Source organism: Tenrec ecaudatus, chromosome 5 (genome assembly GCF_050624435.1).
Source record: "Tenrec ecaudatus isolate mTenEca1 chromosome 5, mTenEca1.hap1, whole genome shotgun sequence".
NCBI lineage: Eukaryota > Metazoa > Chordata > Mammalia > Afrosoricida > Tenrecidae > Tenrec > Tenrec ecaudatus.
This window is the reverse complement of record NC_134534.1, coordinates 168,012,045-168,029,811: the sequence shown is the minus strand read 5'-3', so window position 1 is coordinate 168,029,811 and position 17,767 is coordinate 168,012,045. Positions and strand designations below refer to the sequence as shown.

At 46.9% G+C, this 17,767-nt stretch overlaps 2 protein-coding genes across 2 annotated transcripts in view; one reads left to right on the top strand and one right to left on the bottom strand.

Moving 5' to 3' along the window:
- The window catches only part of ZXDC (ZXD family zinc finger C), a 36,347-nt gene extending 30,950 nt beyond the window's left edge, over window positions 1-5,397 (top strand). Inside the window, exons 8-10 of the mRNA XM_075550251.1 lie at window positions 72-238; window positions 2,321-2,422; window positions 3,735-5,397. Coding sequence (XP_075406366.1) covers window positions 72-238; window positions 2,321-2,422; window positions 3,735-3,821 — 356 coding nt within the window. The 3' untranslated portion in view covers window positions 3,822-5,397. The remainder of the gene's footprint in view (window positions 1-71; window positions 239-2,320; window positions 2,423-3,734) is intronic.
- A 292-nt stretch (window positions 5,398-5,689) lies between these two features.
- Window positions 5,690-17,767, bottom strand: part of CFAP100 (cilia and flagella associated protein 100) — an 84,685-nt gene continuing 72,607 nt past the window's right edge. The window contains exons 14-17 of the mRNA XM_075550909.1: window positions 14,150-14,285; window positions 13,023-13,228; window positions 6,770-6,863; window positions 5,690-5,953 (exon numbers count right to left, since the gene is read on the bottom strand). Coding sequence (XP_075407024.1) covers window positions 5,840-5,953; window positions 6,770-6,863; window positions 13,023-13,228; window positions 14,150-14,285 — 550 coding nt within the window. The 3' untranslated portion in view covers window positions 5,690-5,839. The remainder of the gene's footprint in view (window positions 5,954-6,769; window positions 6,864-13,022; window positions 13,229-14,149; window positions 14,286-17,767) is intronic.

Here is a 17,767-nt window from a genome sequence, read left to right as displayed (position 1 = left end):
TAGACTGTCTTCCTAGTAAAAGCCCTGGTCAGGAGATGGCATATTGGATATATTGGTGTGTTTCATTTTAGGATCCTCGGGGCCTGCTCCAAGAAAAACTAAAACTGACAAAACCAGCCCTCCTCACTCGCGCACAAGTCAGAGTAATTGGCTCTGTGGGGACGTAGTGCCATGTGGAGGTCTGTCGGGACCAGAGCCCGCAGCTGGGGTGCGATGTGTTCAGGTCCAGCTACTGCAGGTAAGAGCCAGAGATTCAAGGACAGGTGTTCTGCAGACATCAGAGGCAGGTCAGGCTGGGCGAGAGTGAGGCAGCCTATTCCCAGCACCGTCACAGAAGATCTGCCTTCCGATGCCCCTCATTTCAATTGATTGCCTCTTCACCGTTCACGACCTCACTTCTGATCAGTTCCCAAGTCCTCTGTATAACCTCAACGCTCTGACAGCCCTGCAGCTCCCTCTGCCCTGCCCTGTATGCTTTGGTCCAGGCTTTTGCCTTTACTTGGCCTTCTTCACCGTCCTTGTGTGTATCTGGCTTCCCCCCAGTGCAGTGTGTCTACATAACTCAGGTACTTTCCTAAGTGTGAATGGTCTCATGGTCCTCCCCTGTATCTGCTTTGTATCCCTGGTCATCACTGCCCTTGGTTTATCTGTAGAAATCTCTTGTACTCCTATCTGGTCATGTAGACTCTTGGTAGCACACTGCCCAAGCACCTACTCCCAGAGCCCTGACTCACTGACTCCCTGCCAAACCTGTCTCCCGTTTCCTCAGGCACTCTGGCCACTCTCTCCTGCCTACCCTTACCCTGCTGTGCCCGGCTCCCCCAGGGGGTAGCCACCTTTGCTATAATGTGCTGAAGACACTTTCTCTCGCTAACAAGCAGATCCCTTCAGGAACAAGGTCTCCATCTCTCAGGCCCTCCCTATCATGCCTGGTCATCAAGTGGCTGCCTGTGACCATTTTTCAACAGCGTCATGTATGCCTTTAATTTCAGCTTCAGTTTTAGTGCCTGGAATGGGGAAGTAAACAAAACAACTTGGTGGAATTTGGGGAGAGAAGTATTTAAAAGGGAGTGTGATACGTGAGTGACTTGCCCAGGCACACACCACCTGTTCTCCAGCAAGCTCTGTGCCCTGGCTCTCTGGGCCCTGGCTTACTATTTACTTAGCGGGAAGGAGAACCAGAGCCTTCTTAGAACATCTAAATGCCTAGCTCACTGATGGTGAGCAGAGTGGGCCTGCAGTTCGGGAGTATTTGTGGAAGGACTTGGCTGAGTGGCCGGGAAGCAGCAGGATGCAGTCAGGTGGAGGGAACAGCGTGGGTGGAAGAAGGGGCAAATAGCAATCAATGAGGGGGTCATAGGGGAGTCCAAAGAAGAACACAGCAAGGTAGTGCTGCTCATAGGAAACAAGGCCCCTTGGGAGTATGGGGCAGGGGCAGGAGGTTGAGGGAGTGTGCCTGCAGAGAGAAGCAAGAAGACTTGTCCTTTCTGAGGGCTTGGGACCAGGGGTGTTACCATAGCTCGGGGCACAGGACCTCTAAACAAGGGCAGTGAGTAGGGAGGGGAAAGGGCCGGTTAGAGGCCTGAGCTTGATCACAACTTAGAGGTCAGAAGTGGACAGGAAGGGGCAGAAAGGTTCTAACGTGCAAGTGGGGAGAAAGCTGGGACCGTGACTGGAAAGGGAACTGATTGGGAAGGGAGTAGATGACAACTTTATGGTTCGAGGAAACAGCTAGTGTAATTTTGGGCAGGTTACTGCGTCACTCTGGACTGCATGTTAACAGATACAAAACAGGAATACACTATGTTCCCTGCTGGACACATGGCTGTGAAAGGAAAGACATGTGAGATGATGTCTGAGTGTTGGGTGTGAGCTGGCTAGACTTGGATTGTACAGGCAGACAGGTGCCAAATAGTACCTGTCTGCTTAACCAGATGCCCAAGGACCTGGCTGCCTAGCCTCTGACTGGAGACCGACCCACTACCTGCTCTCTTCCCTCCTACCTCTCCTGCGAGGTTGCTGGCCCACAGAATACTGTTGGAAAGCACCTTTGGGCAGAGGCCTGGCATTTGAGGAGGAGCAGGTAGCCCCTGGCATGGGTGCTGGAGCAGCTCTAGCAAAAAAAAAAAAAGAATGGGTATCAGAACTGAGGGGCGGCCTGTGGAGAGAGGGGGGATGGTCCCGCTGCCTTCCCCAGACTGTCCGGATGGGGCTAGCTCTGCGTGATGCCATAGGAAAGAGAACGCTAGCACAGAGGGAAAGTAGTCCCGTGTTCTGTGGCCTAGCCATGTGAAAGATGTTTTCATTGTTGCTTCCCCAGGATGACCCCTCAGGAGAAGGTGTCTTGCCACTTGCACTCAGCTTGCAGCCCCCCCTGCTCCGCCCTCTGCTCACCATGGACTTGCCTATCTACGTCCTCCAGGTCTGGATGTCTTATCCCTCCTAATTACATTCTTAGAACCACTAGGGGTGTTCACAGCTTCTTAGAGGCTCTCTGTAGCAGCAGGGTTAGCCGCTGAGCTGGGCTTACATGGACATTGAACTGCTTTTGGAAGAGGTTGAGTGGGTAACAAGGTGGAGAATGTGGGTAGCTCAGGTTGGTTTGTCGTGGAGCTCACTGACAAACAAGGTACGATTCACTATGCTCTTGTGGGAGTATTGTGTACTAAAAAATTCTGCTTGCTGTTTACTCTTGGAGGGGGATGGGGGTGAGGTAGGCTGGCCAATAATTCATATGTGGGGAAAAGCCCCAGCAGAATTAAGTTGAAAACAGGTGCACTACAGTTCAGATGTAAATACAAAAGAACTTGTAAATATGAAGTATTTATATAAATAATAAAAAACAATAAGCTTACCTAATTTTTATCATTATGGGTTATTTTTTTAACTTATGCAATTGGTTGCTTTAGCTTTGTTGGTTACATCCAAATCGGACTGTTTAATATTTGCCTTCACCTCAAAAATAAATACTGCCTATAGTGTTGGTGAGAAACAATGTTGGCTGGCACTCAGCTGCCAAGCACGTGTCAGTTGGAGCCTGGCTTGTGTGTCCCAAGTCTCAGTCATTTGACCTCCCTTTTTCCTGGCTTTCCTCCTGAGTCTTGGGCCCTAAAGAAATAGGTGGTGTGCAAGTGATTGACAAGATCATGTTTATTGCATCATTTGAATGTAATTTTGGAAAAGTTAAAAAGAATTACCATCTGACTGGAGAAGAATTTGATGGGTGACTAGGGTACTACTTAGCCATTGGACATATGTAGATAAAAACTGGATAACTTGGAAGCTTACCATGAATGAAGTGGGAAATAGGAGTTATAGAATAAAATAACCTCAGTCAGATGATCTCATTTGTATAAAAAGATAAATGGGTGTGAGTGCTTACTAATAGGTACGTGTGTGTGTGTGTGTGTGTGTGAGAGAGAGAGAGATCTGAAACAAGTACAACATTATATATTGAGTCTTGATTTCTTCTATCTTGTTTATATTTAAATTTTTTCAAGTGTATGCTTTCCCAATGTGGTAAAGCGTGTTCTCTTTAAGTAAGAGAAATCAGGCATTCCTGAGCGACTGAGAGCGTAAGGGCATCTGGATTGAGAGCCGAGATGTTGTCTCCTTTGAGGGATGTGTGTAAATCTCCTAGTCCCAGTCTAGTCACCAGTCTTCAGAGCCAGTGACCCCTTTCTGGCCCAGTCCCACTCCCTTTGTCCTTCATACTTTTTCTGCTTGGTTCACAGGAAGTGCTCCCAGCCCCGGAGGATACAGCTGGTCCTGAGGCCGCCTCGTTTGCCAGAAGCACCATCAACCTTCAGGATCTGCAGTGAAAGTGCTGGCTGCGGGCGCCCTGAAGACTTGATTTAGAAGGGTCTGTGGGTGTGCCTGGGGCTCCTCGACTTCTGCTCCTAAGTCCAGCCTAGTTTTTCAGAAAACTTTTTGGTACATTTATAGAAAATACTTTGCTTTATCTTTTATCGGGAACCAGTTTGGGCTGTGCTGTTTGTGCCCTGCACAGAGGCAGATCTTTGGAATATGGGGCTCAGCTCCGGAGGGGCCTGTTTGGTCCTTCCCAGCCACCCTCCAGTACAGTGTCCTTTCTGCCCCTTTTGACATGAACAACACAGGACTTGTCACAGTAAAAAGAAAAGGGAAACGATGTCTGCAGAAAGAGGGTAGAATTCAGGGTTCCCAGTGGAGAACATCTTTGTAGTAGACCAGACGAGGTCTTTTAGATGCAGTGTTTTCACATCTTGTCTGAGAGATACATAGACCATTTTCCAAGAGTGTATAATAAGCCAGCTACCATTCACAGGATGGATGTTTTTCGGTGAGACTGATTTTGCCGTATTGCAGTGTAAATGGCCACCTCACAGGGAATCTGAATTCTAGTCCATGTTCTTGCTGTAAAAGTAGGCCAGGTAGGTGGTAGTTACATACAGGCCAGAGGCAGCCATTCTGTAAGACATGGAGAGTGCAGTGGGCCATCAGTGGACCTGACTGCATCCTCTGCATAGGTCCCAGGTATAGGTCATAATTTGCAGACAGGAGAGCTAACACCTTAAAAATAATCTTTCTAAATTTTGTTGTTGGTATTAATGTTTAATAGTGATTTGAAAACAGCTTATATAGTGATGCTCTGAATACCATAAATTGTGTATAGAACTATAATTATGGTATGTGTATGGTTTTTATTGTTGAGTAGAAGAAGTGCATATAATATGTCAAGGTATATTTTTACAGAGTAAGGCCTGTCTTGCAAAAAGGCAAATTGGTCATCTTATACATATTTATTTGTTAATTACACTTGATGGAGTGGACACAGGGTTGTTCGGAAATGTTTGCTTTGCCTTGTGCCTTTTCAAGTGTACGGTCAACAGATGCTGTTTGGGTTCTCAGTATGGAGTCACCTAAATTCTGCCCATTGTTTGCTTTGTCAATTTGGGTCTTTGGAATTTTGGAACGACTCCAGCATTCTCTGTGATTCCTGTCTGTTCCGCTTGGAGGTCTATCTGCCCAGGGTACCTCTCTGCCTAGAATTAAAACCATATTTATAAATGATTCTCTTCCACCATCTAAAGTTCAGGAATTGAAAAGTGTCCAATTGACACTTGCCCCAGATTGTCTGCCACTGACAGATGGTATGCCCTTTTCTCTGGGCGGCCAGGCAACCCCTGGGCTTTGGCTGTGGGCTCTGTGTGGCCTGGAAGGCTCCCAAAGATGGAAGATCATTGCCACAGAAGTGCTTCTCTTGGAAGTGGTCTGAATCTCTTCTGCCCAGGCTTCGGGGAACAAACAAACAATTGGGACAGACTGTAAGTGTCTTGTGAGCACTGAGATTTGCAGTTGGTGATGGGCCGACTCCTAGTGCAAGTGAATAAAAGTTTTGTAATGTCCTTCACCAAAGGTTTTGCTTGGTTTAATTCAAGGAACTCTGGTGTCAAGTGTTGAAAATGTTTTCTTTTCCCCTTCTATTCACCTGTTACATGCCCAGTTTGCTGCTTGTTTTTCTTGTCTTTGCATCAGAAGAGAATCCCAGACTACATCCCAGCAGGAACTGGAGCATCTACCCAGTTCCGTGTCTCTGAAAGCTGCTGTTGTAGAGGAGAACCAAAATGGGTGATCCCTCCCTCCCTCAAGCATAGGCTTGTGGCCAAATGAGAATGCCAGCTTCCTTGCACGGGCTTCAAGACACCCAAGAGACAAAGTTTATTTCAGTGGGAGAAAGGAAGTGGACAGAGGGAGACCACCAGAATTCACAGGGCCTGCCATCAGGCCAGTCCAGCCTCTTCCGACTGCGGGCTTCTTTCTTGCTGTCAGCCACACTGCCTGTGTGGCTCTGAGAAAGTTAGGTGAAGAAGAGGATCAGCTCTTCCTTGTCTTTATCCATGAAAATGTGTTCAGATACCTTCTTTGTTTTGAGAACTGGGGGCTTGGAGCGGGACACCAGTTTCCTGCCTTTCTGCAAAGAGGAAATGAATGTCATCAGTGTCTGCTTTATGCCATGTTGCCTCAAAGGCTCACCTTAGAGTGATTCTCGGACAGTCCCGAAGCTGCAAATGGGAGCAGCCAGAGGACTTGGGCAGGAGGCTGGCCTGCCTGCTACCGCAGTGGCCCCAGTCAATTCTGATCAGCCCAGCAGCACTGAGGGTTGGCTTGATTGTAATATAGTTTGGGGGTGTGTAAAAAGCCTACACCCGAATTTACTAAAATCAGTTCCATGGAACACTTAACTTCTGGATACTGAGAAAAGTGGTTCCTTCGTCTCATAGTTCTGGAAATTCTAGACAGCCTATTTCTTTTGCTGCAGAATTGTTTGTAGAGGTAGGGGTAGTGCTGGTTTGAGCAAGAAGGCACCTGTCTGCCTTTTCAATGGGGAGGAGGCATCCAAGTACCTGGTCTGTTGTTGGACAAACTTGTTGCCAGGGCTTGCTTTTTCCAGAGTTCTCCTTACCTCAAAGCCTGTGGCTGTTCTCCGTTTGTCACGTAGGGATGTAAAGGGGAGGCCAGGTGATGAGAGCAGGGGCCTGAGTGAAGGGTCATACTAGACCTGATAGGATTGTAGTGGTATGGAAGAAGCAACTGGTTTGTCTACCTTCGATAAGTACATTGGCTACACTGGGATGTGAGGCCCCTGTCCAGTGGCCAGTCATGGACTAAGAGTGTATGGAGGAGGCAAGAGTGCCTGTCAAGGCCTTGCAGCACAGTGTACCTAGAATTGGGACTTAGTTTCCCTTTACCTGTACATTTTTCCTCTACCCCCAGGATGATCACTTACTTTTTTCTTGATATCTGCCTGGGCCCGGGCTCGGGCCCGGCGCTGACGTTCCTCCTGGAGCAGCTTCTGCATCTGGGTCTTCTCTTCTCGTAGTCTGGTGACAAGAAAGGGCATGGAAAACCGGGGAAGCCTGCCAGCCTGCCCACCCCAGCCACATCGTCCTGAAGTCAGGCCCTGTCCTGCCATAGCAGGACTTTGCCATCCCCCCACAGCCAAGGATGACGCTTCTCTGGTCAAGATGCTGTTGCCATAGGGATGGGCATACCTCTTCTCAGGGTCCTCATTAAGATCCTCAGACCACCCCCTTAGGTGCTTCCATACCTTGATTCTCACGATTCTGGACAATCATCATTACTACCCTTGTATGCACACAACGAGGTGTTGTGATCTTTGTCCTGATCTCTGGGTCAGCCAGCATATCAATACCAGTTGCAAGCGGGGTGACAGGCCATGGAGAGCAAGCTGCTTTGCTTGTGTGCCAGGCATGTAGGTACCCATTGGCAGATCACAGAGGGGACTCGGGCCTGGGAAGGCAGGGCTATAGGTTGGGTGCTTACAGATACTGGGCCTGCTTGGAGACCCTTTGGGACATCTACCAAGGATGGGCCAACACTGGACTCTTCAGAATTTGGCACATGTGCCTGGTAACCACTTGCACCTGGAATGTCTGTGCTACACCAGCCCCTCCCCCACCTTCAGCCCCCCTCTCCAATCCAACCAGAAAGAAAATTCTAGCCACTGTCTGATTGGCCTTAATTACCCCCTTGTAAAGCCCTTCAATGGGGCCCCTTATCTTCCTCTGCCCCAGCTCTTCCAGACTCTCTTCTGAGAGTCTTGGCTTGGCCCTTGCAGGTTAGTAATCACTAGTACTGTTGCCTTTTCCAGAAACCCTCTCAGGGTGAGTTTGGGATCCCCGCTAGCCTCTTGCAAAGACTTCTGGGTTATCCTTTCATAGCCTTGCTCTCATCAGTCCTGCACTGCCCCCAGTTTGGCATTTCTGGGAAGGCAAAGAATACATGTCAACCTTTTAAAGAAAGTTCAGACCTACCCAGCTTCTAGACCCCAAGCCAAATAAAACTCACTGCCATCAAGTTAATGCTGGCTCATAGCAACCCTACCGGAAGGGCAGAACTGCCCCTGTGAGTTCCCAAGACTAACTTTGGGAGTAGAAAGCCTCATCTTTCTCTGGAAGAGTGGCTGGTGATTTCAAACTGTAGACCTTGCAGATTGCAACCCACCATGTAGCCAGTATACCACCAGGGCTTCCTTACCTAGACACATGCACTAAAACCTTCTACAACAAATAACAGAAAAAAAAAACAAACAAGAAAAACCACGGACCTGGAATCTTGAAAGACAAGATAACAGCTAAGTAAATTGAATTAACAAAGTGAATCTTCCACATCCAGGAGAATAGTGAAGCAGGGCCCAAATCAACTCTGTTTGGCAGGGGTACTTAGTACTACTAGAAGGTATAGGTCCACATGCCATCAGGTTGACAAGAGCTACATAGTCCATGTAGGGTGTTTTCTATTTTGTTCTTTTGCAACTTTTATTCCTCACTGAACCAGTAAGACTGAGCTTGGGCAGTACAAGCATACTCTTCGTTGAAGCGTAGCTGCTACCTATAGCCTGAGACTAACTAAAAAAAGTCGCCTTCCAAAAGCTGTAGGTGGAACTGCCACAAAGGCACCCCAGCAAACACCACCCACCGGTGTCTGCAACTGAGTGGAGAACATGTTCAAATAACTGCTGTTCTCGGGCTAATGGGAGAAAGAGCCTGCCCAAACTGCCATTTTATTTACTTTTCTTTTATGGTTCCTGCTGCTCCTTTCTTGTACCACTTGATAGAGTGAACTGTCTCTGCCCGCCCGCCCCTCTCTCCACACCCTTCCCGCCCCACCTGCCCCGCCCATAGATCCAGCTACCCTCCAACCCCTCACAGCTCCATGAAGATACAGGAAAAAATAGCCAATAAACAGCCAAAGGGATTTTCTAAAGAAGAAAAGGCAACTACCAGAAAAGGAATGATCCTCAGATACACACAACAGATGGAGAAAAATGATGGAATAAAGAAAAACTCAAAACCGACAATAAGAAAGCCAATATAAATCCAGAGGATTAATGTAAAGATAATAGGTTAGGACATTTTTAAAAAATGAATTTGAGCATTCAAGCAATGGAAAGCCAATTTAGTCAGCATGAAGACACATTTCTCAACTTCATTCTATGAAAGCAATCAAAAAGCAAAACGGTTGAAAGTCTAAATTTTGTGGGACAATATCAAGAGGAACAGCTTAGTTAAATTGGGATTTCAGAACAGGAACAAATAAAATACATACAGAGAAAATATAGTAAGAAGCCCTGGAAGAAAACACCCCTTGGAGGGCGGTAGGGGGGTGCAAAAAAAAAACTACAAAGGGGGACCAATAAGATTAAGCTCAAACCATCCAAGCAAGAAGACAATGGAATGGCTGAAGGGTGGAGGATGAGAAGCCAACCCCAAATCATTATCCAACAAAATTATCGTGTAAATATGAAAGTTAAGGGTATTTCCAAACAGAAATAAAAGGAATTTGTATAAACCAGATTTTAAAAAAATACTAAGGACGGAGAAACAAGAATAGACATAAACCAGAGATCATACATTGAATGCCCCCACCCAGAAGGAACCCACTTAAAGCAGTATTTAATATAAAGGTACAAGACTGAACAAGGAGCTAGAGATAGCTGCAATGAAGACAAAAGAGTAAATAGAAAACATTGGCATGTAGAGGAAGACAAGTATTTCACAAAGAACAGACAAATTTGGGAGGAACATAAGGTAACCTCTGAGAAAATGGAAAAATATAATTTAAAAACAAACCAGAAACGTGTAATAACAAAACTACCTGCCATTGAGTTTATTCTGACTCCTAGCACCCCTAGAGGACAAGGTAGAACTGCCTTGTGGGTTTCAAGACTGAGTTTCCAACTCTATGGGAATAGAGCCCCTTGTCTGACTGCTGTGGATCAGCTGGTGGTTCTGAACCACAGACTTGAGTGTAGAAGCCTAGTGTACAACCACTATGCCGCAAGGGTATAAAAAAAGAGCAAGAAAATGCCAAAGGGAACTCATAAAAATGTAGGAAGAACTAAGAAACCAGTGATAACAAGCACACACAAGAGCAAGCACTCATACCAATGATGACAGTGCAAATGGATAACTATATACTTGACTATAAGCTGGCCCAAATATCAGGCAAGGCACCTCATTTTACCACTAACACTGCATTTAAAACTGTGCTGGAAAAACGTTGCTTGTACACAGTATATATGGTAACTATACCAGTGGAGAGAGAAGATTAGCAGAGTGGATAAGAAAACAGCTCCTTCAATATGCTGCTTACAAGAAACACACCTTAGACAACATAGACTAAAAATCAAAGGATGGAAAACATAATCAAGCGAATGGCAAAGCAGGAGTGGCAATATTAATGTGTAATGAAATGGACTTCAAGGGAAAATCCATCATGCGATACAACGAAAGTCACGTAATAAAGGGACACTAGAACAAGGAGATAAAACCATAAAAACAGACATCCAATGAAAAAACCCTCAAGATACATTAATTGAACTCTTCAAGCAGCGGCTCTGAACCTGTGGGTGGTGATCCCTTTGGGGGTTGAATGACCCTTTCACAAGGGTTGCCCAATTCATAACAGCAAAATTACAGTTCTGAAGTAGCAACATGAACTGTATTAAAGGGCCGCAGCATTAGGAAGGTTGAGAGCCACTAAGAGGGTTGAATAGAGAAATAGATAATACGACAATAATAGAATACTTCAATACACCACTCTTGAGGAAGGACAGATATTGAGAAAGAAATTTACTAAACCCAATTTGATTCTTTACAGAAATGGGAAAATTATCCATTGCTGTGGTAGTGAATTATTTAATGTGGCTCTTCTAGCCAGTCTCTTAACTCCCACCAAATGACCCTCTTATGTGTGTTTAGGTAAGAAGAGGGGGAAGATACCAATGGGATTCACCTGGAAGTAATTGCTAACAGGATATGTTGTGTTTGCCATCAGCTGTGTGTGAAATGAAACTGAAACGTGACAGAGGGGCTCTCACTCCAACAAGAGTCAGTAGTAGAGCACACTCTCTGGCCCTGTAAATCCCTGCACAGTGAACCTACTGAATTCAGAAGACAGCTGCGACAGCAGAACCAGGAGGCAGAGCATGAAATGAAGTGGTGGACCTCCCAGGCCATAGAGACCGTAAAACAGGATGCTGCCTTGTGGAGTGCCTCTGAGTGCTTAAGGGTGGAGCTAGGCTTGCTAACCCACAGAGCTTGAGCCGAATGCCTTTGGGTTAAGGCTTATAGTGAAGTAGCGTGCCCTTTGAAGGAACTGCCGTATGTAACATCCTGAAGAATAACTGTATCCTGAGCACTTCTCACTTGCATTACAACCTGTTAACTTTCATAATAAACCTTGTCATCAATAGTCTTTTCTGTGAGTTGTTTAGCCATTGCAATGAATGCTAGAACCTAAATTAAAAAAAAAAAACCATCTGAGACAACTCATTAACTTTATATGAAGAGGAAAGAGACCCAGGATAAGCAAAGAACATGGGATGCCTTCCCCCAAACAGTCTAATACCAGGACAATGATCATTGTGGAGACCAATGGAACAGAGTAGGAAACCCAGAAAGAGATCTATTCACCTACAGACAGCTGATGTTTGACAAAAGGCTGAAAGCCATTAAGTGAGGAAGAGTGTCTTTTCTACAAATGGTGCTGGCAGAATTGGATTTCCATCTAGAGAGGACTGAAACTGGATCCATACTTTGCCCCATAAACAAAATGAACTATGGATTAAAGACCCGAATGTAAATTCCAGAGCTATATAGGTCATCAATGAGACAATAGGGACAAACTTAAGGACCCTAATACAGAGCATACACTACCAAACAAAAAACATAGCCAAAGATGACATAGATGGCCGGGACCTACTAAAAGAAATCATCCTAAGGAGTAAGAAGAACTGACCAAGTAGGAAGGTTTGTTGTTTTTTCAGTAATGTCATAAGGGACTACATTCTAAAATCTGTAGAAAAAGCACGTCATTTCAGCAAGAATAATAACCCAGAGGACAACAGACAGTTCACCAATAAAGACATCCATGCTGCCAGCATGCGTGACGAAATGCTCACATTTACTAGCTCTCTGAGAGAGACAAGTCAAAATGACAATGATACTACCTTACACTCGCATTCACAACAAATTAAAAAAGAAGATGCTGGAGAGGGAGTGGAAACATTGGAACCCTCATCCCTGCTGGCAGGACTAAACGTGTGTAACCACTGTGGAAAGGCATGTGGTGCCACCTCAAACAACTGGTAATAGAAAGTCCAGTGGCCCAGCAACCCCTTGGCTGAGTATCCACCCTTAAGTAGGTAGGCTCCCTAACAGGAGAAGACTGGCACACCCATGTCTGTCACGGCAGTATTTAAAATAGCAAGAAAATAAAAACCACCTAAATGGTCATCAGTAGCAGCATGGATACACTTTGGTACGTACACATCTGGGATGCTGGGCATCACTGAGGGATAATGATGTATCTGCAGAGCAACTCATGGCATGATGGACCTGGAGCACTTTATATGGATACACTTTGGTACGTACACATCTGGGATGCTGGGCATCACTGAGGGATAATGATGTATCTGCAGAGCAACTCCTGGCATGATGGACCCGGAGCACTTTATATGCATAAACTTTGGTACGTACACATCTGGGATGCTGGGCATCACTGAGGGATAATGATGTATCTGCAGAGCAACTCATGGCATGATAGACCCGGAGAACTTTATGCTAAGTGAGTGAAACTAGTCAACCACCAAAGGACAATATAGAAGACCACTGCTATGAAGGGAAAAAAATCAAGAAAAATGTTTTCATACCAAAGGAAACAGACTTTTATGGTTGCCCAAGGGATTGGGATGGGGTGGTGTTTGGAGGTAGCAAGCAGAGGGAAGATGAAGCAGTAGCATATAGGATTGACAGGTGTTAACTTGGGTGAAGGAAGAACTTGTACTTCACAAGAGAAGAGAAATCTTAAGTTGGGTGGGGAGTCGGGGTAAGCTATTGAAGTTGATAAGTAGTTAAAGTTATTGAACACAAAACATTATCTGAAACGTAACCCCCCTCACCTAATTCACAATAAAAAGTGCCTGCGACTGGCCCTGTGGAAAGGGCAGTGCCCACCTTAATCGGCGCTCCTTCTCCTTTGCCTTCTCAGCCTGCTCCACCTTGGCTGGGGGCACACGCTCCAGGCTCTCGAGCAGCTCGCCCAGCTGGTGCTCAATGATGGTCAGCATCTGTACTGTGCCCAGGTTGGCCTCCTGATGGCTGCCAATGCAGTGCCGGTACACATCTAGCACCTTATAATTCAGGCTCTCCAGCAGCTTGTCCTGCCGGAGGTGGATAGGCCCTCGTCAGCTTGGCTACCCCACAGTTAGCTGATGTCTCCCCAAAGGGGCAAGGAGCATGATCAGGAGCTGCCTTGTACAGAATGCAGAATCCAGGCTAGGAAATGGCCTTTCCCTCCTGTGATTGGCTGTCGGGTATAGTAGGCACTCATTCCTCCAGGGTACTTCTGCCAGCTGCTACAGGGTGCCTATCACTGCCCAGCCCCTACTCTAGGTAGCTCTCTGATGGCCCTCTGCCCAGACAACTTTTCGTTCCATGCTTTCTGTGTGGCCTGGGACAAATCATCTCCCCTCACACAGGTGGTTGAACACTTGGGAGGCAGTCCATAGTGCCTTGCTCTTAGGCTGTCTGGGATGGTGTGAGCGGTGGCAGCAGGGAGAAGGGCCCAGAGAAGATCTGGTGCCCTGTGTGTAGCCCTGAGTCTCAGAGACAAGACCATTGCTGTTTTGTTCATAACTGTACCCTGACCCAGTACCTGGCACACTGTAGCCACTCAGTGTGTGAATGAGGAAACGAGGTATCCCTAGGAGGGACACTGACTGAGCTTGGAGTATCGCTGGACCTCTGTTCCCTGCACTGCAGTTGGCCTTTGGAATGCTCATTTTCCTTCCCAGGGAGTCCCTAGCCAGACAACATGTTCTTTTTTTTTAACTGACAAAAAATTGCATCAGAGTCCAAAGGCTTAGTAATGTATAACTGTTACTGGGCCAGCCAGGGTGGGGTTCCCAGCCTGCCAAAGGGAGGGCCACAGTTCCATAAAGCCAGCCTCGTGCCCCAGTGGTGCCGGTCACTCACCTCATGGCCTGTCAGAGCGGAGTGGGCTCTTTTCCATCTGTGGGTCCCTTGGTAACATCTCTTACTGCTCTCTCCTTCCCTCCTGTGCCCACTCCCTGACATCCTACCTGTTGGGCACCCTGGTACTCTCCAAAGTGGAAGACTCGGGCTTTGAGCTCCAGTTCATAGGCTCTCTCTTCTTCTTGGGTTATGGACATCATCATGGTGGCGATCCACTGCTTCAGCTGTTTGATCTCTCGGTCCCTGAGTTAGAGGAGGATTGATCAGCAGGGTGGGCTCACTCAGCTAGGCTCAAGATCTCCCATCGGAGCCAGCACTGGCCGGCCTCTGTCCTGACTAATTGAAGTCATTCGTGCATGTTTGCATCGGGCCTTGTATGTGGTAGGGGCCCAAACCAGTCGCATAGTGTATCATTATTCTAAATGTATAGTTCAGTGGATTTTAACGTTATTCATAAACTTGTCCAGCCATTACCATCATCTAATTTAGAACATTTTCATCCTCTACCCCAATAGAATACTATATCAGTAATCACTCCATTTGCGGTGCGGCCCCTGCCCTCCCCGCCCCCAAGTCCTTGGCAATCACTGTGATTGACTTTCTCTGCATTCAATGCCCTATACTGGACATTTCATATAAATGGAATCACATAGTATCCTTTGTGCCTGACATCTATCACTGAGTACATCCGTGTTGTGGCATCGCAACAAACGTCATCTTGTGCAGCTGAGTAATATTTGTCTCACTATAGATCAATTTGCTTATCTGCTCATCAGACATTTGAGTTGTCTCCACATTGGGGCTGTTATGAATAATCCTGTGAAAGAAGCCCAGGTGGAAATTTTTGTGTAGACATAGGTTTTCAATTCACTTGGATGCACATTGAGAGTAAAATTGCAATAAGCAACTTTCAAGTTAGATAACAACAAAGCTTTTCAAAGTTAGATAATAACAAAGCCGTGTATTTCTAGAACTGGAATTCCAGTATTTTCAGTAGCTTGCAAGGGTCTAACTAGTATGTGCCAGCTGCAGGCATGTGCTAGTTACAGTGATGGCAGTGGCAGCCAGCATTCAGCTATCTGGAAACCTCAGAGATGCCCTCCCCACCCCACATAAGGTTCATTGTCTGCTTGATGTGAACTCCGAGCGTTCTTCATCTTACACAGAACACCACTGGCTGTGGCTCCTTCTGTGCTCAGGTACCCCCCTGGTTCACTGGCCCCAGAAGTGTAAGCCTCAGGTCCCACCCACCAGCTGTGTCCAGGCTGCAGGGGTTATGGATGGAATTGACTCAGAGCTGGGCTGCTGGGGACAAAGGGGACAGGCCGGGAGCCCATGAGCAGTCTAAACCTGGCGTTCACAACCTGCCCTGGTGTGTGGGCCCACTGGGGAAATAAGTGATGAGCACCTCCTGGTCTCCAGGCCCCAGATGCTCAACTGAGGGAGGTGAGTGTGTGTGTTTCTGGAATACATCTTGTAAATGATACGCGGGTGCATTCTTTCACTTCCACTGCCATGCTGGTCCATCTGCGCGCAGTGGTGACTGCTTGAGCTCTGCCTGATTGTCTGGCTTTTGGGCATAGGGACTATGCTTTGCACTATTTCTTGGGTGACTGGGGAAAATAGACTTTTTCTTTCAGCGATCTTTAAAATGTTGTGGTTACAACCTTTTCTTGTCCAAAGAGCTCCAATTGCCCAGGTCTCAGAACTACAGAGGACATTGTGAAATGTCCCTCCAGGGGCAGGCTCTCTGTGTCACTTAGACCACCTGGCTGCCCTCAAGTTGATTCCTACTCTAGAGTGACCCTCTATAGAGTTTCTGGGGCTGTCAATCTTTACAGGAGCCGAGAGCTTGGTCTGCCTCCCAAGAAGCAGTTGGCGGGTTTGAACGACTGGCCTTGTGGTTAGCAGCCCAACACTTTTCCCAACAGCGCCACCAGGACTCCATCCTACAGTAGTCTGGCAGAAATGACTACAGAAATGCAGACTCTCAGGCCCACCTGACCTGCTGAATCCAACACTTCATTGTAGCAAGGTCTGGGGCACGGAACACATTGCAGGGTGGGAAGCACTCCTCTCTCAGGAGCAGCAAATTAAGTAGGAGTTTCTTTAACAAATAACTAAAGATGGAGAAGCAATTCGCAGATTACAGAGACTGAAAGGCACCGCAGTGGTAAAGTATGGAGCTTATTTGGATTCGAATTCAAACTAACAATTTCAAACACTCCCACTGGTTTATGTGGTATTTAAGAGACCTTTCAGTCCCGACCATCAAGTCGATGCTGACTCACAGCAACCCTGGAGGACAGGGTAGAACTGCCCTGGGGGTTCCCGAGACTTAATTCTTTACAGGAGTGGAAAGCCTCCCTTTTCTCCTGCCGAGTGACTTCGGATTTTGAACTGCTGGCCTTGCAGTTATCAGCCCAGTAGGTATTTGATATTACAAATTACTGTTTGCTTGTTTCTTTAGGGGCTTGATGATGTATTCATAGTTATACTAAAGAGTTCTTGAGAGTTGCCTACTGACATGCTTACAGGTACAATATACACTAGAATCATTGCCCATTCCATATATTAATATGAGATGTGGAAGTGGATGGAGTTCAGCGGAACTTATGAAGGCTCAGTGTTGAAACTGGGGTGGAGCCTGGGGTTCGTGTTACTATACTACTTTCATAGGTGTTTGAAATTCTCTTAGCACTATTCCACGGATTTGGAAAAGAAGTTTAAAAGTTTTTTTTAAAAAACACAGTCCTTTCAAGTTCCTTTGCTGGAGGACACCAAGCCAGAAAAAATATTAGCTTGATGACAGTGCAGCCAATGGTTTCATGTGGTTCTTCTAGCCAAAGCCTTTGTGACATCCACTGAATTACCTTCGCATTCCTGATGGGCTGGGTCAGAAGGCTGTTGAAGACACTGATTGGACCGTGTGATTCAACTGTGACCGTTAACAGGGTACATTGTGATTGTCATGCTGCTGGGCGTAAAATAAGACACTTAAAATAAGGTAGTGTCACACTACCAGGAAGGAGAGCAACCAGGAAAGAGCATTTCCTTGGACCCCACAATTCCTGCACCTGAAACCTTGATTCAGGAGGCAGCTTTGACGCCAGAGGAGCTGAAGACAAACAGCTGAGCAGAACCAGGAGCCGAAGCATGAGGTAAAGCAGCAGACTTTCTAGCCCACGGGGCAAGTACAGCTGAGCTGGCTTGTGGGAAATAAAACAATGAGGCAGCCCTGGGCACTTAATTGAGGGAGTCGGGGTTTGTTAACCCCCCAGAACTGGAGCCAGGTGCCTTCTGGTTAAGGCTTACAGCAGAGTGACATGCCCTCTGGGCATTTATTGGCATCCCTGAAAGAACTGTGTAGCACCACCAGAGCAGGGCTGAGGTTAGGCCAAGTGGCTGAGGGGCAGAGAGGTCTGCTTGTGCGCACCGCAGAGATAGGCTGTCCTCTTGTTGCCTGTTCATTTCTCTGTTCCACCCCACCGTCCTGAGCATCCTGTGAGAACTGCGAGGTCACTGCCATGGGGTATTGAGGCCAGCTACAGAAACCAAGTGCCAGGGGGTGGGGCCGGGGCCATGGTTGGTGTCGAAGGTGAAAAGGAACGGAGGGTGCAAAGCATGGCTGACTCCTCTGCCTTGGGGCACTGAGCCTTGGGTGCTGGAGCTGGTCCCATGGGCGCCCCCACACCACTCCGTCCCTGGTATTAAAAAGCAAACTG